Source organism: Phacochoerus africanus, chromosome 15 (genome assembly GCF_016906955.1).
Source record: "Phacochoerus africanus isolate WHEZ1 chromosome 15, ROS_Pafr_v1, whole genome shotgun sequence".
Lineage (NCBI taxonomy): Eukaryota > Metazoa > Chordata > Mammalia > Artiodactyla > Suidae > Phacochoerus > Phacochoerus africanus.
In genome coordinates this window covers 31,315,135-31,338,590 of record NC_062558.1, presented here as the reverse complement: position 1 = coordinate 31,338,590, position 23,456 = coordinate 31,315,135, and the positions used below count along the sequence as shown (strand labels likewise).

The window sequence follows — 23,456 nt, the reverse complement described above, 5'->3', positions numbered from 1 at the left end:
ACCGTGAAGGTCGCAGACGAGGCTCGGACTGGCCATTGCTGTGGCATAGGCTGGCAGCTGTAGCTCCGATTCAACTCCTAGCATGGGAACCTCCATGTGCCCAAATGAAAAAAAAAAAAAAAACCGAACCTAATAATGGTCCACACAAATAAATCTACTTAAAAGGACTAGAACAGTCTTAGGTCCTCATGAGAAGTATATTGCTATCTTCATGTCTCTTTCTCTGCTTAAATATTCAAGTACTGGTTGAGTTAGAAGGGAGGGGAAAAAGTACAGGAAAACCAACTGTCATCCAGTCAGATTGAAGAAATCCATACTTTAATTTACAATCTAATTTCCCCTGTACAAATAAAGCCAACTCCAAGGGCTCACCCTAATTCTTTTACTGTGCTAGGATTTGGTTACTTTGAACATCGCTCTAAATGAGCAGCTGGGATTTGAGAACCGTTGGTTCCTCAAGTGTTTTCAATAAAACCTCGTTTTAAATAAAAGCCGCGTCCTTGCGTGCACAGCTGCCAACGCTCACTGGACCCTCCAGAGAGGAGACCTGAGGTCATCAACGAGTGTGAGAGGCTTGAACGCCTGGGGAGGAAATCTGAGGCCCTGCTTTGGCCTTAAAAGCAAAAACCTTCCAACCAACCGGCGTTTTCAAATTTATAACGCCCCTTCCCTCCCGAGGAACTTGAGCACCCAATCCTAAACCCACATCTCTCTGCCTCACAAGTTCTTCAGGGGACGCTGACCCCTAGTTCAACCACCCAGTGAAGAAAACCGCCGGCGGAATACCTCCCACCACCTCCAGACCCGCCCATCTCCGCTGGAGGCGAAACGGACTCTTCCTCCGCCCACCAGGCTGCGCCGGAGGCCCGCCCCTTCATTGGTTTTGGTGACCGCTCCCCCCGCCCCCACGAGTGTCGGCTTCGGATTGGTCGACCCGGCTGCCGCTCGGCGCTTTTCCTGAGGGCGCGCGGCGGGCGTGACCACGCCTCTTACGTCTGGACGCTGGGTCGCCTCCGGAGGTCCAGTAATCGCCGCCCAGAGGGAAGGAGGGTGGCGGTGCTAGGAGCTGCTATGGTGCAGAGTTCCCCGGCAGAGCCGACCCGGACGCAGCGGTCGCGGCGGTCGCGGCCATGAAGGTGAGCCGCCGGTGGGGCTGGGAAGTCCCTCCTCTCCTCTCTTTTCCAGCTAGGGCTCCCGAAGTGCTTGCTTTTCTCCTCAGCGGTTTCCCTGCGGGCACCTCGGAGAGCTCCGCGAAGGCGGGGGGAGTGGGGGGGGGGTTCCTGGCCGGCGTCTGGGGGCCCTGACCGCCCCACAGCGGATGTCCCGAGCTCCCGGACGTTTCCAATTCCCACAGCACCTCGGTCAGCGAGCCGGAGGCCAGGCACCCCCTTTACTGACGCCTAGTGAGCCCCTCGCCGCGCCGGGCCCTGTCCGTCCTCGGGGGCCGGAGGCTTACCCACTGGTGCTCGCCTCAACCCTCCGTACCTTTGCCCACGGCGTGCCTTCTCCCGCCCCGAGTGCTTGAACTAACCCAAATGTCTGGAACGCCACGGGATTGTCGCAAGACGGAAACTGTAGGACGAAATGCATAGGAGTGGTGCGGGGAGTCGTGAGGCTGGGACCAGGCTAACGGGTTAGAAACGCCTCGGGGCGGCCATCCCACCCTTCTGAAGGATTTGTTTGCCGGCTTAATACGGGGACTGTGACCTAGAGCGCTAGCAAACTCGGTGTGTCTGCATCGACACTAGGTACGCAGCAAGTAATCTGACAGCTTGAGTTCTTCAAGGTGGGTGTGAGAGCGTGGGAGCATCACTGTGAGAAGTTTAAGGGAAGGGGGAAGGGGGGAGATTCAGGCCTACTTTGGGGAACTGATTCTTTCAACTTGATCACAGAGTTCTAAAGAGCTCTGGGTGCAGCAATCAATTTCAGGTATTGATTCAAACCAAGTGCGATGAGTCACAAGGTGATATTCTTTCAGACACAGATGATTTCATTAATCTCAAGTAAGAGGTGTGATCATCGTGGGTAGGAAAAGTAACAGAATGAACTGCTAGCTTAAAACTCTACCTTCACAAAGCTGCAAGCAAATATTTTGTTGAGCATTACCTATGTGTTAGCTAAGAGAGGGAGAGATCATGTGTAGAAGTAATTCAAAATATAGTCTCTCCAACCAGAAGAGAAGAGGCATTCACAACTAACTGCATCATGAGGCAGAATTTGGTGAAAGGTATCAAAAAAAAAAAAAAAAGCAAAACCCTCAGGAGCAAGAAGGGATATTTCTGGCTGCAGGAAGGAAGGAAGGTTTTTAGAGTAGGTAACTTTTGAACTGTGTGTTGAAGTATGACGTTATCATAAGAGCCAGTTCAACTATAAAATATTTCAGGAGTTCTCTGGCACAGTGGTTTAAGTATCGGACATTGTTACTGCAGTGGCTTGGGTCCCTGCTGAGGCACAGGTTCAATCCTTGGCCCTCTGGGAGCTTCCACATTCCATCAGTGTGGCAAAAATAAAAAATAAAGTAAAATTCAACTTAAAATAACTATTAAAATATCTAGAACCGGGGAGTTCCCGTCGTGGCGCAGTGGTTAACGAATCCAACTAGGAACCATGAGGTTGCGGGTTCGGTCCCTGCCCTTGCTCAGTGGGTTAACGATCTGGCGTTGCCGTGAGCTGTGGTGTAGGTTGCAGACGCAGCTTGGATCCCGCGTTGCTGTGGCTGTGGCATAGGCCGGTGGCTACAGCTCCGATTCGACCCCTAGCCTGCGAACCTCCATATGCCGCGGGAGCGACCCAAGAAATAGCAACAACAACAACAACAACAAAAAGACGAAAGACAAAAAAAAATATCTAGAACCAGCTTTCTTTCCCCAGAACCATCATCTTACTTTAAGATCTCCAAACAAAGTAGGAGTCTTTATATATATTGCTTCAAAGAATATCAGTACGTTTATTAGTATTAAATTTGTGATCCATCTAGGAACAAGAAGAGAATTGGGGGCAAGTCCAGTGTTGAAATTTTTTTCAAAAGTGTCTTTGAATTTAGGTGGAAGATGCTACTTTCTGAGTTGAAATTTTAGTTTTATTTTGTTTTTTCTTTTTAAGGCCATACCTGCAGCATATAGAAGTTCCCAGGCTTGGGAGTTCCTGTCATGGCACAGCAGAAACGAATCTGACTGGAACCATGAGACTGTGGTTTCCATCCCTGGCCTCACTCAGTGGGTTAAGGATCTGGTGTTGCTGTGTGCTGAGGTGTAGGTCACAGACATGGCTTGTATCTGATGTTGCTGTGGTGTAGGCTGGCAGCTGTAGCTTCGACTGGACCCCTAGCCTGGGAATCTCCATATGCTGTGGGTGCGGCCCTAAAAAGCAGGGAAAAAAAAAACAAAAAACAAACTAGTTCCTGGGCTAGGGGTTGAATCGGAGCTGCGGTTACTGGACTGCACCATGGCCACAGCAACTCAGGATCTAAGCAGCATCTGTGTCAACATCAGATCCTTAACCCACTGAGCGAGAGCAGGGATGGAACCCACTTTCTCATAGATATGAGTTGGTTTCTTAACCAGCTGAGCCACCACAGGAACTCCTGAGTTGAAATTTTATAAACAAAATTCGATGGGAGTTGAAAATGTAAAAAGACGCATGGGGTTTGTTTTTGGGTGTTTTGGGGTTTTTTTTCGTCTTTTATCTCTTCAGGGTCGAACCCCAGGCTAGGGATTGAATCAGAGCTACAGCTTCGGGCTTACACCACAGCTACAGCAATACCGGATCCTTAACCCACTGAGCTAGGTCGGGGATCGAATCCCCAACCTCATGGTTCCTAGTCAGATTGTTTCCACTGCACCACGGCAGGAACTCCAAAGATGCATGTTTTAGGAAACAAGATGTAGACCTAAATAGACATTAGTCTGAACAGATGATAGTCATGAAAATACTGCTTTTCATTTAAGTTTTTTGTAAACTGGATTTACAGAATTTAAGATTTGGACGATATTAGCTTTGTTTCATATTGAAGTTGTTTAATTATGTGGTATGCTCATCTGTAGATTTCTGGGCAAGGTCGTTGATTTCTGATGTCATGAAATTCTAACATGTGAGTGTTCTTCCAAGCAAGTACTTCTCTCATGGAATTAAAATTAATTTAAAAGTCAAGCATTCAGATAAGTACATCTTTACACAAACCCAGGAGCAGGAGCTGGTTTTAGTATATGTGTAGAATGGATATTTACTTTCTTCCTTTTTTTTTTTTTTCCCCCCAAACTGATGTTTTGAAATAAATATTATATCTCAAAAAGATTCAATAACTGTTTTACTTTAGAGTTGCATCAAATTAACTTCCTATAAGGGATCTTAAAATATCCAAATTAGTGTTTTAAATTAATTTGATTTAATCCTCTTTCCTGTTTTTCCATATTTATATTGACCTCACCCTTAATTGTACTAATTATATTCATTCTTCCAAGATCAAAATGAGATATGGAGAAAGTAATTTGTTTAATGTGATTGCTTTTTCTTTTTTTTTTTTTCCTGAAAGGTGGGGGAGTGGTGCTAAGGATCCAGTATTCTATTGTAAAACAAACAAAAACCCCAAACATGAGAAGGGTAATGCTTATGATCTCCAGCACACATTATTGTTAAAATCAATCAATTTGGCCACATGTTTTGCCTAAAAATATTACCTTTTTAAGATGAGCTTCTGTTTTTGCAGCCTGCTTAATGTCCAAATGGTATGAGATCATAGAAGGAATTTAGGATGTAGAATCTCCTTTGTGGTATATGGTATTTGGTCATTAAGTTAGAGTTGGTGGCATATTATATTTCAGCTGAAACAGCAGTTTCAGTAAGAAATGCTTTCACATTTTAAGGAGTATGTTTCTCCAGTGGCTCTAAATAGAATAAAGATTTTTGCTTATTAACTCTTTTCTTCTGCTTTGACTTTAAGTTCTGGAGGAAAGTTTAACATAATTTGAAATTTAAACTGTAAAACTTTTATGTCACTGGTCCTGAGATTAGAAACATCTTTTCATATTGTTTAACACAAAGACATTGAGTTTAGTAAACTGAAGGTTGATGAGAGTTGTAGACAAAGCTTGTGATGATTGAGTTCTCTGGGGAAGGTTTCACTGGTGGGAGCACTGAATCACTGCCTGGTCCTTGTAGCTTCCTATGGCATCCAAGAAAATTAATGTTCTTGAAATGGAAACTTGCAGGTTTATCCTTAAAATAACTGTGAAATATTAGCATATGTAATTTAGAGTTGTGGCATTCAACTCTTAGGAGGTGGCATTATGATTACTGCTGTTTTCCTAGTTTAAAAGCAAACAATTTAGACTAAATAGTGATCATTTAGTTTGCTGCTGTTTTAAGCCCATCGACTTTCTCTCTGGCTGTCATTTGATTTTCATGGAAATCACTATAGTTTTTCTTATTCTTCAATCTAGTTTGCCTGGTTACTATGACATTTGGTAGAATCATGAAAAGGGTTCACCTCCTAATGTCGTTTAGAATAGGATTCACAGTTTGTAGTAAACTTTTTATTCTTAAGTTGAGCATTTTGGAAGAACTACCCCTCCCACCCCATTCTAAAAAGCACATTGGATCACACACACACACTCACACCCTTGCACATTCACACACTCAAAGACAGCTGAGCCTGGAGGCTGTTTAAGAACTGGCACTCTGCCAGAGAAGGCTGGGCTACTGCTCTTGTAAAGAAACAACACATTTTCATCTTGCTTTTGTTGACTGAAATGATTCAAAATGAGCCTATGTTGTGTGACTCTGACTAAGGAACCTTGAGAGTGCTTATAAAATTGGTGGTCTATTATTGTGGGAATAAGTGTCATAGTACTGGCAACTGTCAGTCCCACTCTCCTGCAAATGGTTCACCCACCTCCCCTCCTTTATACTCCTACAGTGGGTAGAGAATTTCTAATTCATTCTCTAGGAAGGAACAATATAGGAGGAACACTTTCAGCCTTTCTGCTACTAGGGAATGAAGAGGAACTTTTATGTTGGTGAGTTTTAGCAAAGGAGCTAAACATGCTTGCCTCACTGCTACTCTGGGACCTTCTCAGATCTGTCCTGTTATGGGTAGGGATAGCTGTCTGGTCAACCAGATGGTGAGCTGCTGTTGATCAGCTGTGCTGGTAGCTGGGTGGCACGTTATCAAGACCAATTGGCAGCAGAGCTAAAGTCATGTTCTCCAGTTGATGTTAACAGTAAAAAACAAATATTTCTATTTCAATTTGTCTTATTTCTTTACTCAGTTCCAAACCGGGGTGGCGGTGGGGAGTAGTGTTATTGGCTCCTTAAAATCTTGGTGCACTGGCTTTGAAAATAATGTAGGAGTTCCTGTCGTGGCTCAGTGGACAACGAATCCGACTAGGAACCATGAGGTTGTGTGTTCAATCCCTGGTCTCCCTCAGTGCGTTAAGGATCTGGCATTGCTGTGAGCTGTGGTATAGGTCGCAGACAAGGCTCAAATCCCAAGTTGCTGTGGCTCTGGTGTAGGCTGGCAGCTACAGCTCTGATTGGACCCCTGGCCTGGGAACCTCCATATGCCACGGGTGCAGCCCTAGAAAGACAAAAAGACAAAAAAAAAAAAAAAAAAAGAAAGAATGTAAAGGGGCACAGTCTTAAAGGCATTAGTTTGCTGTGGCCCCCTTTGCCCGGCAAAGCAATAAAGCTATCTTTTTCTCCTTAACAAAAAAAAAAAAAAGAAGAAAAAAGAAAATAACATAAGAACTGGCAATGGATACCAGCATAACATGAAGAGATCTAGGTGTCTGGGGGCAGTTCAAACAGGATGCTTTAGAATTTGATTTCTGTGAGTAAGCAATGAGATCCTGCTGTATAGCATTGGGAACTATATCTAGTCACTTATGATGGAGCATGATAATAGAAAAAAGAATCTGTACGTGTGTGTGTGTAACTGGGTCACCATGCTATCCAGTAGAAAATTGACAGAACACTGTAAACCAGCTATAATGAAGAAAAATTAAAATCATTATATATACATTTATATATAATATATAATATATATATATATGTAGAATTTGATTTCTTACATGGGCCCATGTAAGTTTTTAATATGATAGCTGGTTCTTAACTAATGCCAGGCCAGCCATGGTTCTGTGGCTAATCTATTCAGGAACAATTTTAGCCTAAGAGGGTGTGTAGGAAAGGAATTAGGTTAGCAAGAAAAAAAAAAACTTATTTTCAGTAGTTATTGATGGCTAGAAAATAAAATGCAAACATAGCTAAGTTCCCTGAACTAGGAATTTTGTGCCAGGTATAGGTAGGTAGGTACCTTATTAAGTTATTCTCTATATTGTTTTTGAACTATATTTGTGGTTAAGAGAGGAAATGTAGCCATCTTTACAGCTTAGTGTTCCTATAACCTCTTGGATTCATGTGGTTTAGTCTGTAGAGTCCTGCTCTCAACCATGGTCCCAAGTAGGGTTTAGAATTGCTAGTCACATGAGCCCAGATCATGGCTTTAGTTTTCAGAGATCCATACTTTGGCTTTATTCATGGAAGGGTAGTAAATGTTTCTTCTTAAATGTAAGCAACTAAAAGGTGGATGGATGGTGACCTTTACATAAGGAATACATCTCTTTGGAATTGAGGCATAGTAACACCTCAATTTACTATAGATTCAAAAGCCAAAGGACTGTGCTTTGTGTACTGTCTACCTATGAATTGAATTTTCTCAGAAAATTTAGGAGGATATGGAGGAGTTTGGAAAATATGTTTCAATCTTACTGTCACAAGGTGAGCAGTGTGTGAATAAAAGAAAAATAAGGGAATGTAGGCTTATTAAACTGGCAGAGGGTCTAAGAGGATAGGGGAGATGGAAGTAGAAAGAACATGAACTTGGGTCTCTAAAGCTTTTTTAAAGGGAGAGTGCAAAAAGGGAAAGCTTTTTGGTTATGACCCCACCAGATTTGGTAATAATGGCTCCAAGGAAATAAAACGGAGGCAGAGTCAGGAGCCAAGAGAATAATCTCATGTTTCCCTAAACCACCCCTCCTTTGCTAGAGCAGGCACTCAGTAAACTCTTGGGAAAACATGTTCTTGAATTGTTCTCTAATTGCTTTTGTAGCTTTTGTCACTTGAAAAATGGGACTGTTAGGTCAAGTAGTAACAGTTATTTGGACAGATTTAGAGGAGAATGATTGGTATAGGACACTTGCAAGTAAATGTCAAGGTAGCAGTTGTTAGGTAGGGATCCCTGTGCCCTGAGGGGACATGCAGAAGAAATTTGGACCATTAGGACTTTAAGGGATAGTGCAAGGAGAAGAAACATACTCAAGGGGAGGAATGGAGATGGAGCCCAAGCCTGGGAGGTTCATCTTCTTATTGGATTCTTCAACTTGGAGGTGAAGGATAAAAATACTTTGCACAATGGGTGTTTTTGGTTTTGGTTTTATCTTTTAAAGCTACACCCATGGCATATGGAAGTTCCCAGTCTAGGGATCGAATCAGATCTGCAGCTGCTGGCCTACACCACAGCCACAGCAATGCAGGATCCTTAACCCACTGAGTGAGGCCAGGGATTGAACCTGTGTCCTCATGGGTACTAGTGAGATTCTTTTCCTTTGAACCACAATAGGAACTCCTTATAATGAGTGTTTTTGACAGATCCAGAAATCGCTGTCTTTCTCCCGATATTGGGGATTTCACAAAAGAAAATATGTAGAGGAATAAGTTAGAAAAAGAGCAAATAAAATGAAGGCACCAAGTTTCATCATAAGTTCCAGGCTAATATGTGGTAAAGGAAAGGAACTAATTTAAGAATTGATTAAGGGGGTTCCTGTTGTGGCTCAGCGGTAACGAACCCAAGTAGTATCTGTGAAGTGACAGGTTCGATCCCTGGCCTTGCTCAGTGGGTTAAGGATCTGGTGTTGCCATGAGCTGTGGAGTAGGTCGCGGAGGTGACTTGGATCCTGCATTGCTGTGGCTGCAATATAGGCCAGCAGCTACAGCTCCAATTTGACCCCTAGCCTGGGAACTTCGATATGCTGAGGGTGCAGCCCTAAAAAGACAAAAAAAAAAAAAAAGAATCAGATCAAATTGTTAAAAAAAAAAAACAGAAAACTGAGCTGAGCCTTTCTGAAAGGACTAGGGGAACGGCAACACTAGAGTCATAACCCACTGTGCGGGCGGGGCAGTGAAGGCAGGTAGTGAGGAGCATGTGTCAGAGGTGTTGGTCCTGGACTCTAGAGGCACAGGCTTCAGAAATCGGCTGAGTCTCCAGCTGAAAAGAGGTAGGCAGGAAGGAGAAATTCCCTTGAGTAAGCAGGTGTTAACCTTTTAACCTCGGCTATATATTCACATGGGGAATTTAAAAAATTCCTGATGCCCAGGTTGTATCCCAGGTTAGTTAAATCAGAATCTGGGGGCTGGTACCCAGGCGTAGTATTTTTTTCAGGCTCTCTTGGTGAGTCCAACCACTGTCTTAAGGGCAGTTTCACAGGCCTAGGCAGTAACAGCAGCCACTGTGGTACAGGACTAAAAAATGCCTGCTCCAAAGAAATCAGGGAGGTTGAGTCACTCAAGGGATCACCTTCATTTCAGCACTGAATGCCAGAAGACAGTTTTTTTTGTTGTTGTTGTTTTTTGTTTTGTCTTTTTGCCTTTTCTAGGGCCGCTCCTGCGGCATATGGAGGTTCCCAGGCTAGGGGTCCAATCGGAGCTATAGCCACCAGCCTACGCCAGAGCCACAGCAATGCGGGATCTGAGCTGCGTCTGTGACCTACACCACAGCTCACGGCAACGCCGGATCCTTAACCCACTGAGCAAGGCCAGGGATCGAACCCACAACCTCATGGTTCCTAGTTGGATTCGTTAACCACTGCGCCATGAAGGGAACTCCTAGAAGACAGTTTTAAAGGGGAAATAAAGATTAAGTTTTTAAAATATGCTGGATGGGAAAGAAAGGTACTTCAAATAAAACTAGTGATTGGGGCTTCACTAGTGTTTGAAATTTCTGAACTTTCAAGAAGGTTGGAGTGTTGCAAATGCTACTGTCAGAGGATCACAGTCTACGCATGAAGATTTACCCTAGTACGATGCTAGGAATACCCTCTTATTGAGAGATTATTCTCTTATTGGGAGATTTTGTCCAAAATTAAGCTCACAGATTTAATGAATTTTAAACAGATTTTTCAGTGTTTCTTTTCCTTTGCTATGGCCTTTGGCTGATTTATACCAAATACCAACATATTTTTGCCTGGAACATGGGATTGGCATTGGCTTTTTAAAAAAATTTTATAATAAGATGGCTGAAAGAAGATAGAAGTATTTTTATTTTTAAATGATTTTTGTTTTTTCCGTTATAGTTGGTTTGCAGTGTTCTGTCAGTTTTCTACTGTACAGCCAAGTGACTGAGTTACACATACATATATACATTCTTTTTCTCATATTACCCTCCATCATGCTCCATCATAAGTGACTAGATGTAGTTCCTAGGATAGAAGCATTTTTATTTTTTTATTTTATTTTTTTTAAACTTTATTTATTTATTTATTTTTTGTCTTTTTGCTATTTCTTGGGCCGCTCCCGCGGCATATGGAGGTTCCCAGGCTAGGGGTCGAATCGGAGCTGTAGCCACTGGCCTACGCCAGAGCCACAGCAAGGCGGGATCTGAGCCGAGTCTGCAACCTACACCACAGCTCACGGCAACGCCGGATCGTTAACCCACTGAGCAAGGGCAGGGACCGAACCCGCAACCTCATGGTTCCTAGTCGGATTCATTAACCACTGCGCCACGACAGGAACTCCCGGATAGAAGCATTTTTAAATCTACTTTGACTTCTCAAGAATGACGAGGAAATTTCCTCCTCTTTATAGAAACATGAGGAATTGATCAAAGTTGTTACCCTCCAATATTGATGTCTATACAGATTCACTTGTTTTCCCCAAACAGGTCCTTCTAATCCCTTCACCAGAGCTGTGTATCTTTTCAGCCTAGATTTTGTTTGTTTGTTTTGGGTTTTTTTGTTTTTTTGGTTTTTTTTGGCCACACCTGCAGCATGTGAACGCTTTTGGGCCAGGGATTGAACCCACCCCACAGCAGTGACCAGAGCCACAGCAGTGACAACACCAGGTCCTTAACCCAGTGCACTACAAGGGAACTCCTTCAGCCTAGGATTTTAATGATCATATTCATTAACATAATTTGAAAATTTGTTATCCTTCCTTAACTCTCATTGTAGAACTGATTTCTAATAGAACAAAATGTGTGACAGTGCTGCTTCACAAAGTGTCATTAGAGGGAGTTCCTGTTTCAGATCTGACTAGGAACCATGAGGTTGCAGGTTCGATCTTGGGCCTAACTCAGTGGGTTAAGGATCCAGTGTTGCCATGAGCTGTGATGTAGGTTGCAGACGTGGCTTGGATTTGCCATTGCTCTAGCTGTGGTGTAGGCTAGTGGCTACAGTTCCGATTAGACCCCTAGCTTGGGAACCTCCATATGCCTCAGGTGCCACCCTAAAAAGACAAAAAATTAGTTAATTTAAAAAACAAAAAAAGTATCATTAGAGAGTTTTGGCCTACTAGTTCAGAATCTTTTTTTTTTTTTAACCTTTTATTACTCCTTCTCAACAAGACACAATTTGAACTTTTTAGATAGCATGAAAAATTTAATTATGTTGCCTTTGAAGAGGAACATAAACCTTTTATGCACTTATTTATTTATTAGTTAGAATGGTGGAACTTGTGTTATGGAGGAAAGAAGTTCTGTCCACAAGGGACTTTCACTGGAGTTGGGGAGACAACATTACCCAGGAATTAGAAGGGGGATAAAAGCTAACAACAATTTCATTGGAATGAAAAAAGTTCATCTTGCTGGTACTTTCTGAAAAAAAATGTGTGCACATTGAATTTTTTCAATTGTTTTAAGAGCTTACTGTTTAAAGCATTGTGGATGAATCCTTTGCTAAAAGAACACTCACTTAAAATGAACTATTAGTAAATCTGGATTTTCATTCTTTTCTCTTTAAGAAAACAATGTCTCTAGAATCTAAGGTATATATTTATTTAAAGGTATGAACTATTTATTATAACTTAACCTGACTCTTTTGTTTTTATAATGATTTTTACTTTTTCCATTATGGCTGGTTTATAGTGTTCTGTCAATTTTCTACTGTACAGCAAAGTGACCCACTCACACATACATGTATACATTCTTTTTTCTCACATTATCATGCTCCATCATAAGTGACTAGATATAGTTCCCAGTGCTACACAGCAGGATCTCATTGTTTATCCATTCTAAAGGCAATAGTTTGCATCTATTAGCCCCAAATTCCCAGTCCACCCCATTCCCTCCCCTTCCTCCTTGGCAACCACAAGTCTGTTCTCCATGTCCATGATTTTCTTTTCTGTGGAAAGGTTCATTTGTGCCATATAGTAGATTCCAGATATAAGTGATATCATATGGTATTTGTCTTTCTCTTTTTAACTTAACCAGACTTTTAAAGGCATCACTATTTTTTGAGCTCTTCAGAGTATGAAGCCATATAATGCTTAAGACTGTTTGAACCTTGTATTGAGGTTTCATGTTACTTTACCTTCTCCTTTCCCTGTTTTTAATATAGCATGTTACTTCCAGCCAGTAGCAAGAATGGCATGATCCTTCTACAGCATTCTAAACAGCCTTTTAAGGTTGTTTCAAAAAGTTTTTTAAGGACCTTGTTGAACAAACAGTAAATGTTTGACAGGATTAGATAATAAAATAAATGGAAACTGTACCATTGTCATGTATTGCCATTTTAACTAATAAGACTCATTTAACCTGGACTTCCATTGCTTATCATATTATCTAGACTGCAGAATATGCTCAAGAATTAGGATAGGGGCAAAAGCTATTAGTTCCAACAGTATAGCTTTATATCTTTTTTTTGTTTTGTTTTTAGGGTCACACTTGCTGCACATGGAGGTTCTCTGGCTAGGGGTTGAATTGGAGCTGCAGCTGTCAGCCACAGCCACACCAGATCTGAGCCACCTCTGCAACATACACCACAGCTCATGGCAACATAGGCTCCTTAACCCACTGAGTGAGGCCAGGGATTGAACCTGCATCCTCATGGATACTAGTCAGATTCGTTTCTGCTGAGCCACAATGGGAACTCTTATAGCTTTATATCTTAAGCATGGGAAACTGTCTTGAGCCCTCACTGAAAAAATACTTTTATGTACAATTCTAACAAGCTTGGATATCAGGTTCCTAAATGCAATTTTTAAAAAAAGGTTGGTATAGGTAGATACAGTGATAGCAGTAGTGATTCACAAAAAGGGAAGAGATGAGAGAAAAAAATAAAAAGCAACCTGTTAGTTTTAAGCCACTTAGTGGAGTGGCCAATAACTAACCCTCACACCTCAAGAGGTCATTATGGTTATCAAGTCATCAAAAATTGTGTTCAGGAGTTCCCGTTGTGGCTCAGCAATAACGAACCCGACTAGTTTCCATGAGGACTTGGGTTCGATCCCTGGCCTCACTCAGTGGGTTAAGGATCTGGCATTGCCAGGAGCTGTGATATAGGTCACAGATGCTGCTGGGATAGGTCATTGCTGTGTCTGTGGCATAGAACAGTAGCTGTAGCTCTGATTTGACCCCTAGCCTAGGAACTTCCATGTGCTTCTGGTGTGGCACTAAAAATCATGTTCAGTATTCTCAGTTTGAAAAGGTAGGATAACTACTTTAAAAACATATTTTCCTTAATGTTAAGTCAATATATCCTTTATAAAGATATGGAAAGCAGGGGAAAACTTAAGAAAACAAACTATTCAAGATATATGTGAAAACCTAGAAAGCACTTCGGTTGCCTTTATTTATTTATTTGCTTTTTAGGGCTGCGCCACAATGGGAACTCCTTTATTTTTGTCTTTTTAGGGCACACCTGTGGCATATGGAAGTTCCCAAGTTAGGGCTTGAATTGGAGATGCAGCTGCTGGCCTACACCATAGCCACAGCCATGCCAGATCCGAGCCATATCTGTGACCTACACTGCAGCTTGTGGCAAGGCCAGATCCTTCACCCACTGAGTGAGGCCAGGGATCAAAGCACCATCCTCAGAGACACTAAGCTGGGTTCTTAACCCACTGAGCCACAATGGGAACTCCCTTAGCATTTCAATGTTTCTTGGTCTCTCTCTTTTTTTTTTTTTTTCTTTTTAGGGCCTCACCCACAGCATATGAAGGTTCCCATGCTAGGGGTCGAATGGCAGCTGTAGCCGCTGGCCTGCACCACAGCCACAGCAACTCGGGATCCAGGTCACATCTGCAAACTACACCACAGCTCAGGGCAACGCTAGATCCTTAACCCTGAGTGAGGCCAGGGATCGAACCTGTGTCCTCATGGATGCTAGTCAGGTTTGTTAACCACTGAGCCACTGTGAGAATGCCTCTTTTTTCAATTTTTTTGGCTGTACAAGCAGTGTGTAGAAGTTTCCAGGCCAGGGATTGAACCTGAGCCATAGCAGTGACAATGCTGACTCCCTAACCACTAGGCCACCAGGGAACTTCCCCAGTCATGTTTTTAAAGTTAAAAAAAAAAATGTATTTGTATGCCATAATTTATTATGCCCAGCTACAAATGAGAGAATAGAAGTTTAATGAAATTAGGTCATTTAAATTTATTTTTCTGCTGAATTATAGCAGGGGAAATATGCCTCAGGCTATAGAACTGTGCTGTAGTCATTAGTCTAAAGTTGCCAGATAGAATATAAGACAGTTAAGAAGTTCCTGTTGTGGCATAGCGGAAACCAATCCAACCAGTATCCATGAGGATGCAGGTTCGATCCCTGGCCTTGCTCGTGGGTCGGGGATCGGCATTGCCGTGAACTATGATATAGTCACAGACACCGCTCTGATCCCGAGTGGTCGAGATGTAGACTGGCAGCTGTAGTTCTGATTTGACCCCTAGCCTGGGAACTTCCCTATGCTGCAGGTATGGCCCTAAAAAAGCAAAAAAAAAAAAAAAAAAAAAGGAATATAAGACAGTTAAGTTTGAATTTCAGATAAACAGGCTTTTTTTTTTTTTTTTTGGTGTAAGCATATCCCAAACATTGCATAGCCTAAACTTCTCTCCAGTCATCTTTTTATGTGCATATACATGTATCTCAAAGACAAATATTCTCTGGAAATAGCAGAAAATTATCTATTTTCAAATAGCTTAACATTTTGGTGCTTAAAAGAATAATCTCAGGGAGTTTTCTGGTGGTGAGAATTTGGCAGTTTCACTGTTGCAGCCTGGGTTCAATCCTTGGTCTAGGAGGTGAGATTACTGCATCAAGCCACTATACATCACCACCAAAAAAAAAAAAAAAAAGAAGAAGAAGAAAGGAAAAAAAAGTGTAAACTAAACAAAACAAAACAAAAAAACCCCAAAAGTGTAATCTCAAAATTATCCAGAGGCAAACCTGCCTCTCCAGAATGGCATTCCCTGAGGATTCCAGAGAGCTCGGGTTCCACTCAGCTTTAAACTGTTGCCTGCTTCTGTTCATTTTCAGGCGGGTGCCACATCTATGTGGGCTTCGTGCTGTGGGCTGTTGAATGAAGTCATGGGGACCGGAGCTGTCAGGGGCCAGCAGTCAAGATTTGCAGGAGGCACCGGTCCATTCAGATTTACACCAAACTCTGATTTTTCTGCTTACCCACCAGCACCTACAGAAGGGCCTAATATAGTTTGCAAAGCCTGTGGACTTTCATTTTCAGTCTTTAGAAAAAAGGTGAGTTGGATGAAATGTTACATACAAAAGACACATGTATCAGAATACTTGATTGTATATTATTTTGAATGCTAAGGAATACTCATTTCTACAAATATAAAAAAGTCTTGGGAGGTCCTATTTTGGCTCAGTGGTAACAAACCTGACTAGTATCCATGAGGATGCAGGTTTGATCCCTGGCCTTACTCAGTAGGTTAAGGATCCGCTGTTGCCATGAGCTGTGGTGTAGGTCACAGATGCAGCTCCAATCTGGCATGGCTGTGGCCGGCAGCTGCAGCTCCGATTCAGCCCCTGGCCTGGGGACTTCCATATGCCACAGGTTTGGCCCCTAAAAAAAAAAAAAAGTTAGTCCTAATAACCGTCTCCCATTTAGAAAAAGTACTCAGTTGAAGAGATTGTTGTACTGCTCAAGTTCTCTGAGCTGACATTGTTCTCAGGTTTGTCAGGTATCCTTTCTCCTGAACTTGTACACTTCCTGTTTGATTCTTCCTAGTGGTGCTTATATTCTGAGGCAAGAGATTTAATTAGCCTGCCTTTTTGTTCAGAGGTGATTTACTGTAACTCTGATCTCAAGTTTCAAAGAATGTATCCCTACCCATATTCTTAAGAGAAGAAATGAGTATATTAGGGAGTTCTCTTGTGGCGCAACAGATTAAGAATCCAGCATCGTCACTGAAGCAGCTTGGGTCTAGTCCCTAGCCCAGGAACTTCCACATGCCGCAGACGTGGCAAAAAAAAGAAAAAAACAACAATCCAGAAAAGAAAAAAAGAAATGAGTATTTTAACTGCTCTTTAAAGATTTAACATAAAACACTTGGGCTAAAAGAGTTACTTTTTTTAGAACAGAAAGTCGTTCTTTCTGAGAACCATCTTATTGCTAGGCCATCTCCCAGTCTTTGTCAATTCAGTCCTTTGAAATACCTAAGTAACAAGGTATTAGCTTGTGGGAACAATGCCCCAAGCAGAAACGACCTCATCTTAGTGTCTTCTTTAAGCTTTACTCAAGGAATGGCTTTGGTTGTGATTAAGGCTCCATGGGGTATAATTTCGGTATTAGCAGGGGCTTTGTTGGCTTGGATTGACCTTGAAAGATCCTTTGCCTTTGTTTTTCCCTCTCTGTTAGGGTTTTCCTCCTTCTCTTTAAACGGGGAAATTTTCACATAGGAAGAGTTTGTGGTTGTGCTTTCTGCTCCATGTGGTTCAAGTCAGCTCTGTTTTGCTAATTACATGTTTGTACCAAGGGGTGGAAAGGTTTTAATTCATTTAACACAAGAGTATATTTTGCTTAAAGGGCTATATTTGAACGTCTGTGAATCCAAACTGCCTTGGCAGTGACCGTTTTGATTTTCATGGCTTTTAGAACATGAAAACACCCATGGGTCTGGGGCCATGTGGCACTTTATAAGAATTAAAATTGAAATTTATTAAAGGCAGAAAGAAATCTGGCTTTCACTAAATGCCTCCTTTCCATCTGTTTCTTCAGCACGTATGTTGTGACTGCAAGAAAGATTTTTGCTCCGTTTGTTCAGTCTTGCAAGAAAATCTCCGTAGATGTTCCACTTGTCACTTACTACAAGAGACGGCCTTTCAGCGCCCTCAGTTAATGCGACTCAAGGTGAAGGATCTACGGCAGTATCTCATTCTTAGAAACATCCCCATCGATACCTGCCGAGAGAAGGAAGACTTGGTAGATCTCGTCCTGTGCCACCACGGGCTGGGCTCTGAGGACGACCTGGACACAAGCAGTCTGAACTCCTCAAGGTCCCAGACTTCTAGCTTTTTCACAAATTCATTCTTTTCAAACTATACAGCCCCGTCTGCTACGGTGTCTTCATTTCAGGGAGAGCTTCTGGGTCTAGATCGGACCTTAGGATCTGGAGCGCGGGCACAGGTAGGAAGGTGTGATCACCTGAGCACCTGGCATGCCATCCCCCCTCAGCCACGTGGTGGAGCTTTTGGGACCGATGACTCCCTGTAGGAGCAGAGGTTTCACAGGCTGCTGACCTCTCTGCCTGCAGGTGCTCCTGATATGAGGCTCTGAGCTTGGGCGCTGCCTGAAGGGCCTAAAAAAAGAGCTCATCAGTCTCTTGGCTTTAGGTCCATTTTCTTATCATAGAGTTAAATACTAGCTGTTGAAATAATGACTGAAAAGTAGCTTGCAGATGTTTGGCAGGACTACTCATGGTGTCAGTGACCATGGAAACTATAAGTTAACCTACCACCCAGTTGCCTTGCTTACAGTAGAATTGTTCTAATTTGGATACTGGGAAAAAGCTGTCTGAATTAGTGAAAGGACATGGTTACTTATTTCAAAGAAATGCCAGTGCAGAATGTTGTCCCAGTGAGGTCCTTGGACATCATGATTGAATAACATGCAAGGGCTTGTAATTAATACTCAATTTGTACATATGAATGATTCTAAAATGCTCCAAGAGTTGTTTTGAACATTTATCTTCACATTCAATTTTCTCTTCTGAGGAAAGGAGGGTAGAATCAGAGACAAAGCTGGTCTAGTTGCTCTCTAAATAGACATAAATTGGTAAGGCCAAGCTAGGAGTTTTATTGTTTTCCCACATGGGAGCTGGTATAATTAGGATGCAAATATAAGACACATCTACTTTTGTGTCACTTTTGGGTATAAGTACCACTTAAGAGATAGGGGTCTCTATAGTATGGTGCTAGTGAAATAGTGGGGTAGAAACCTTGAAATTGGGGAGAACAGAAAGGCTAGGTCAATTCCCAAAGAAAAGAGTACCTTCTTGTTGAGCAATTTTTAAAAACTAGAACTGGCAACAACCCTCAGTGAATTAGTCTGGAAGGCATTATTTGGAGTTAGAATGTCTAAGCCTGATGTAGTAGGATTGAGATCTTTGCAACTGAATAGCCCCGACACTAGGGCTGATCTTAGAGCTTTAGTTTCTGCCCACATCTTAGAGGCTGCAGTTAAAGGGCATTGCAGTTCCCTACACTTGTGGCTTTGGCATTTGACAAAGGGACCTTTCTTGGGGACGTAATACTCTGGTTAGATTTTACAAATTCACACACACATAGGAATTTGACTTTTGAGATAACCGCGGAAGGTTAAGTTGTTGATGGACTCAGGGACGGGCAGCAGCATTCAGGATCCAAAGAAGGTGTGGAGTCTGCAGGTGTTGGGGTCATTCTGGGATGCTCTATGGAAAAGGTTTTCTCCAGTGATAAATGGGGGCTGCTACTGTTAGGAAAATGATTCCTGACCTAATATCCATTGTGTGTATAGGTGCAAAGTGAAGTAGCTTCAGCAAACACAGAAGATGATGAGGAGGAGGAGGAAGATGACGATGATGACGACGACGACGATGATGATGATGATGATGATGATGATGAAAACTTGGAGGATCAGGTGAGATTGCCCGTAAAATTTGGTTTCCCTGACACAGTGACTTGGCAGGCAGGGAAAAGACCTGTGTGGACTTTTGTACGGGGTGGCTAGCACAGGATGTTTCTTCTGGGTTGAAGGCAGCACAGTCTATAAAATACATCAAGGACTGGTGAGAGTCTGGAAAGAATATCCAGGGCCAGTGATGGCTGTAAGGTGGGGGGAGCATGCCGTTTGCCTTGCTGGACTGGCAGGGGTGGAGGTAACAGACATGCTCTGTGATTTCAGACTCCTGGCCTCGCTAAGAAGGGAGTGAGAGCTTCTCTGTCTGACTTGTCAAGCCTTGACGATGTGGAAGCGATGAGCGTGCGCCAGCTGAAGGAAATCCTGGCTCGGAATTTTGTCAACTACTCTGGCTGTTGTGAAAAATGGGAGCTAGTAGAGAAAGTAAACCGATTATACAAGGAGAATGAAGAAAACCAAAAGTCATGTAGGTTTATTTTTCCTTTTTTCCCCTCTAGTAGCCTTCTTTAGGTTTTTTTAAAAATGGGCTGTTTCTGTCACAATTAAGTCTATTTTATGAAAACCATGTATCCTTTTACTGAGTGTGAACTAGTTGTGTGAACTGGTTTATAGATCTGTTAAGCAGTAAGTTCATTACATGATGTTGGCTTTGAGCTCACCATTGCCAGTGAGTTAGTCATTTTCTCAGTCTGGTTTTTCTTGCCATAATTTGTTAGAATTCTAAAGAAATTCCTTGTATCTATAAAAATGCTTGTTTTCTCACTAACCTGTCTGACAGGATTTAGGATTTAAAAGCTACAGTTGAGATACCCAAACAGTGGGGGGAAATAATTCCCTAGAGCCAAGCTGTTAAGTCGTTCTTAGCATAAAGTATTAGTAGGTTTCTCTGTCAGTGACAAAAAGCTGAGGTTAGGAACTTCTGGGAGTTCCCTGGTGGCTCAGTACACTAAGGATCAATGCACAGCATTGTCACTGCAGTGGCTCGGGTTGCTGCTGTGGCATGGGTTTGATCCTTGGCTTGGGAACTTCCACGTGTGGCCAAAAAAGGGGGAAAAAAAAAAAGAACAGTGTGGAGCAGAAATTCTCAGGTGGTGGCAGGGCCAAGCCACAGAGCACTTATAGGCAAGTAAGAAGAATTTAGTGGTGTTCAGACTGACAGATGTTGTGTTCTTATCTAGAAAACAGCCTTCACATCATTAAGTTTTGCCTCTAAAAGCTGGTTATAATACAGCATTCGTTGATAAACTGGTTCACGCACAGAATATGCAGCGTGCTGTGGTACACATATTTCTACGATGATGCCACTGTGGTAGAGACAGGGATCTTAAATCTTTGGAGCCTTCAGAGGCTCATCTGTCACCTTTAGCCCATGGATCCCTTTTCCCCACTTCCCAGCAGTGGTATACAGGCCATGGACCCCAGGTAACACTAATCTCTTGACATGGCAGTGTTTATTTCTCTTAAATCCCTGGACCACTGGCCCTTCAAGCTTAAATTCCTGTTCTTTCTGACCCTCATGATTCCTATTGATCCCGTCTGTGACCTGTAGAAGGGGAAGCCTCACTGTCCATAGCTAGGTGGCCAAACCTCAGATTTCAATGATCTTTTCAGACTCCTTCTCCACCTTTCTTGTTCAGAGCCGGACTGTCCCAGCCCTTTAGAGTTAAACCCCGACAGTCCCAGGGCAGCCAGAAACACAGGTGAACTTGGGGGTGCTTCCAGGGCTCGGAAAGTGCCTCCCCAGCTACAGGCTACTTGGATGTCTGATTTTCCTATCAAGAAAGAAAGAAAGCTCCTGGAGTTCTGTCTTGGCTCAGTGGAAACAAATCTGACTAGTATCCATGAGGACGCAGGTTTGATCCCTGGCCTCGCTCAGTGCGTTAAGGATCTGGTGTTGCTGTGAGCTGTGGTGTAGGTTGCAGACGTGGCTCGGATCCGGCATGGCTGTGGCGTGGGCTAGTGGCTACAGCTCGGATTCCACCCCTAACCTGGGAACCTCCATATGCCAGGGTGCAGCCCTAAAAACTAAAAAGAAAGAAAGAAAAAGAAATAAATCTCCTCCTCCCACTGAGATGAGGCTCTGGAGCCTGTGACTTTCCCAAGGCCGCACAGTTGGGCTGGAAATTCCAATCATGTTTCTGACTCTAAGGCCCACGTGTAGGACAGCCTAGGTTTCTTCCTTTTTTTTTTTTTGGCCAAACCCACAGCATGTGCAAGTTTCCAGACCAGGAATCAAACCCACACCACGGTTTTGACCTAGGTCACAGCTATGGCAAAGCCAGATCCTTAACCTTTTGCACAAGAGAGCATCCCATTTTCTTCATTTTTATTTACAGAAGCAATTCTTTTCATAAAAACCTTGCATTACATAGAGATATTAAAATAGAATTAGGAGTTCCTGTCGCGGCGCAGCGGTAATGAATCTGACTAGGAACCCATGAGGTTGTGGGTTCGATCCCTGGCCTTGCTCAGTGGGTTAAGGATCTGGTGTTGCCCTGAGCTGTGGTGTAGATCACAGACACGCCTTAGATCTGGCATTGCTGTGGCTGTGGTATAGACCAGCAGCTGTAGCTCCAATTAGACCCCTATCCTGGGAACCCCCATGTACTGCAGGTGCAGCCCTGAAAAAGACCCAAAAAAAAAAAAAAGGAATTAAATAGCTCGCATTTGTTAATCATGTCATCCCTGGCCCTAAGCTGCTCATTCTTCACTTGTCACAAAACTCTACGAGGCGTGATTGCTGCCATTTCTGACAGAAGGAACGGAAGTTGCAGAGAAGCGGGGTCTCCTGGGTCTCTGTCCCACTGCTGCAGCTCTCTGTTGCCTTTCAGATGGCGAGCGGCTGCAGCTGCAGGATGAGGAAGACGATAGCCTGTGTCGGATCTGCATGGACGCTGTCATCGACTGCGTCCTACTCGAGTGCGGGCACATGGTCACCTGCACCAAGTGTGGCAAGCGCATGAGCGAGTGCCCCATCTGCCGCCAGTACGTGGTGCGTGCTGTGCACGTGTTCAAGTCCTGAGGCTGGGCCCCCCCCAACCCCCGTGGACGCTCGCCCCCCCCCCAACCCCCAGTCTTGGGGCCCAGATGTCCCAGTGCACTGTAGGGACTGGGGACTCCCTGTTGAAAAGCCGGAGCTATATTAGAAAACTATTTTCACTACTAACGGTGGAATGGAAAAACTCATCCTAAGTTGTGGCAACACTGGTCCAGGCCATGGGCCAGTCAGCCTCAGGACGTGCTGCTTCCAGGTCCTGCCAGGCTTCTCTCATTACTAAATGCTGACGTCAGACTGCTTATGGCATCAGCTCCTGCTCCCTTTGTAGGACACTTCTCCTGTTCTTATTTCTCCTTCATCCTATTTTTAACTGAATCTACTCAATGTTGGAAAATTCTGTTCTCTAGAGGAGATCACTGTCTGCAAGCTGCCGACATGGTACACACCGGGCAGTGGTACTTCTGAATGTTCCTGTTATTAGTTGTGTATATTTTCAGTGCTACTATTTGATGAATGTAAGTTTCCACATTGTTGCTCTTTCTGCCATTAAATCTAATTGGGAACCACTAACATTCTCTAGTCAACTGCCAGGGCCTTAGATTAAACATGTCCATTTTTGTTCAGGTACAGCTTTTTATAGCAAGGGCTGCATCTAGCGTCTTTCATTAGAGAAGTGTGTGTGTTAAATTCTTTATTCATAAGTAATCAGTTTACACCGTTTTGTATAGTGAAAGTGTATTTTCAGTGCTACCTGCTAGCTAATTTAAACTTTAGAAATAAAATTAGATTTTCAAAAATGCTTTTGTTTACACTGTCCTGGTCCATTCCTAATTCACTTGGGTACAGCACAAAGAGGTGTCCACACCTGGCCTGGCACCTTCACTAGAGGAAGTAGTACCTTCAAAGGTGTTGCACCTGTGTCTACCTGGGCTGCTGACTTAACCAGTAAGGTTAACTATGGATTTGCCACTCACTGTGATGAGGTGTCATGCTAGATGCATTATGCTTCTCCCTAGCATTCTGAAATAATACTGCCTCGGGCACTTGGGGAACCTGATCTCTGAGAATGTGAAGAACTTGTCTAAAATCTGTTAAAAAAAAGTAGTCACATCCGAATTTAAACCTAATACTGGTGACAATGTTTTTTCTTAACTCTTCTCATACCACAAATGAGTAACCTGAGACATGTGCTTATTTATTCAAAGAGGTCTTGGAACATTAATGATCTGAAATTTTAGGTCTAGCTCTAATCAGGGTGGTTTTTTTGGTTGAGTTGAGACCAACTGTGGATTCATTCTAATTGTTTATGGGCAGGTATGTTTTTAGAAAACATGTAACTTCT

At 43.0% G+C, this 23,456-nt stretch overlaps 1 protein-coding gene across 1 annotated transcript; it reads left to right on the top strand.

Annotated features, from left to right (window-relative positions):
- The first annotated feature begins 999 nt into the window (after positions 1-999).
- On the top strand, positions 1,000-22,913 carry RNF34 (ring finger protein 34). The gene is made up of 6 exons (XM_047761640.1): positions 1,000-1,136; positions 15,516-15,734; positions 17,218-17,625; positions 18,994-19,116; positions 19,381-19,582; positions 21,948-22,913. The coding sequence occupies exons 1-6, from the start codon at positions 1,131-1,133 to the stop codon at positions 22,136-22,138; spliced, it is 1,149 nt and encodes a 382-aa protein (XP_047617596.1). The 5' UTR covers positions 1,000-1,130; the 3' UTR covers positions 22,139-22,913.
- The last annotated feature ends 543 nt before the right edge of the window (positions 22,914-23,456 follow it).

What these genes read in the sequence shown, in the direction of transcription:
- RNF34 (XM_047761640.1), top strand. An exon ending in TTTCAGTCTTTAGAAAAAAG is followed by an intron (nt 15,735 to 17,217) that starts GTGAGTTGGATG and finishes CTGTTTCTTCAG; the next exon opens with CACGTATGTTGTGACTGCAA. An exon ending in ATGAAAACTTGGAGGATCAG is followed by an intron (nt 19,117 to 19,380) that starts GTGAGATTGCCC and finishes CTGTGATTTCAG; the next exon opens with ACTCCTGGCCTCGCTAAGAA.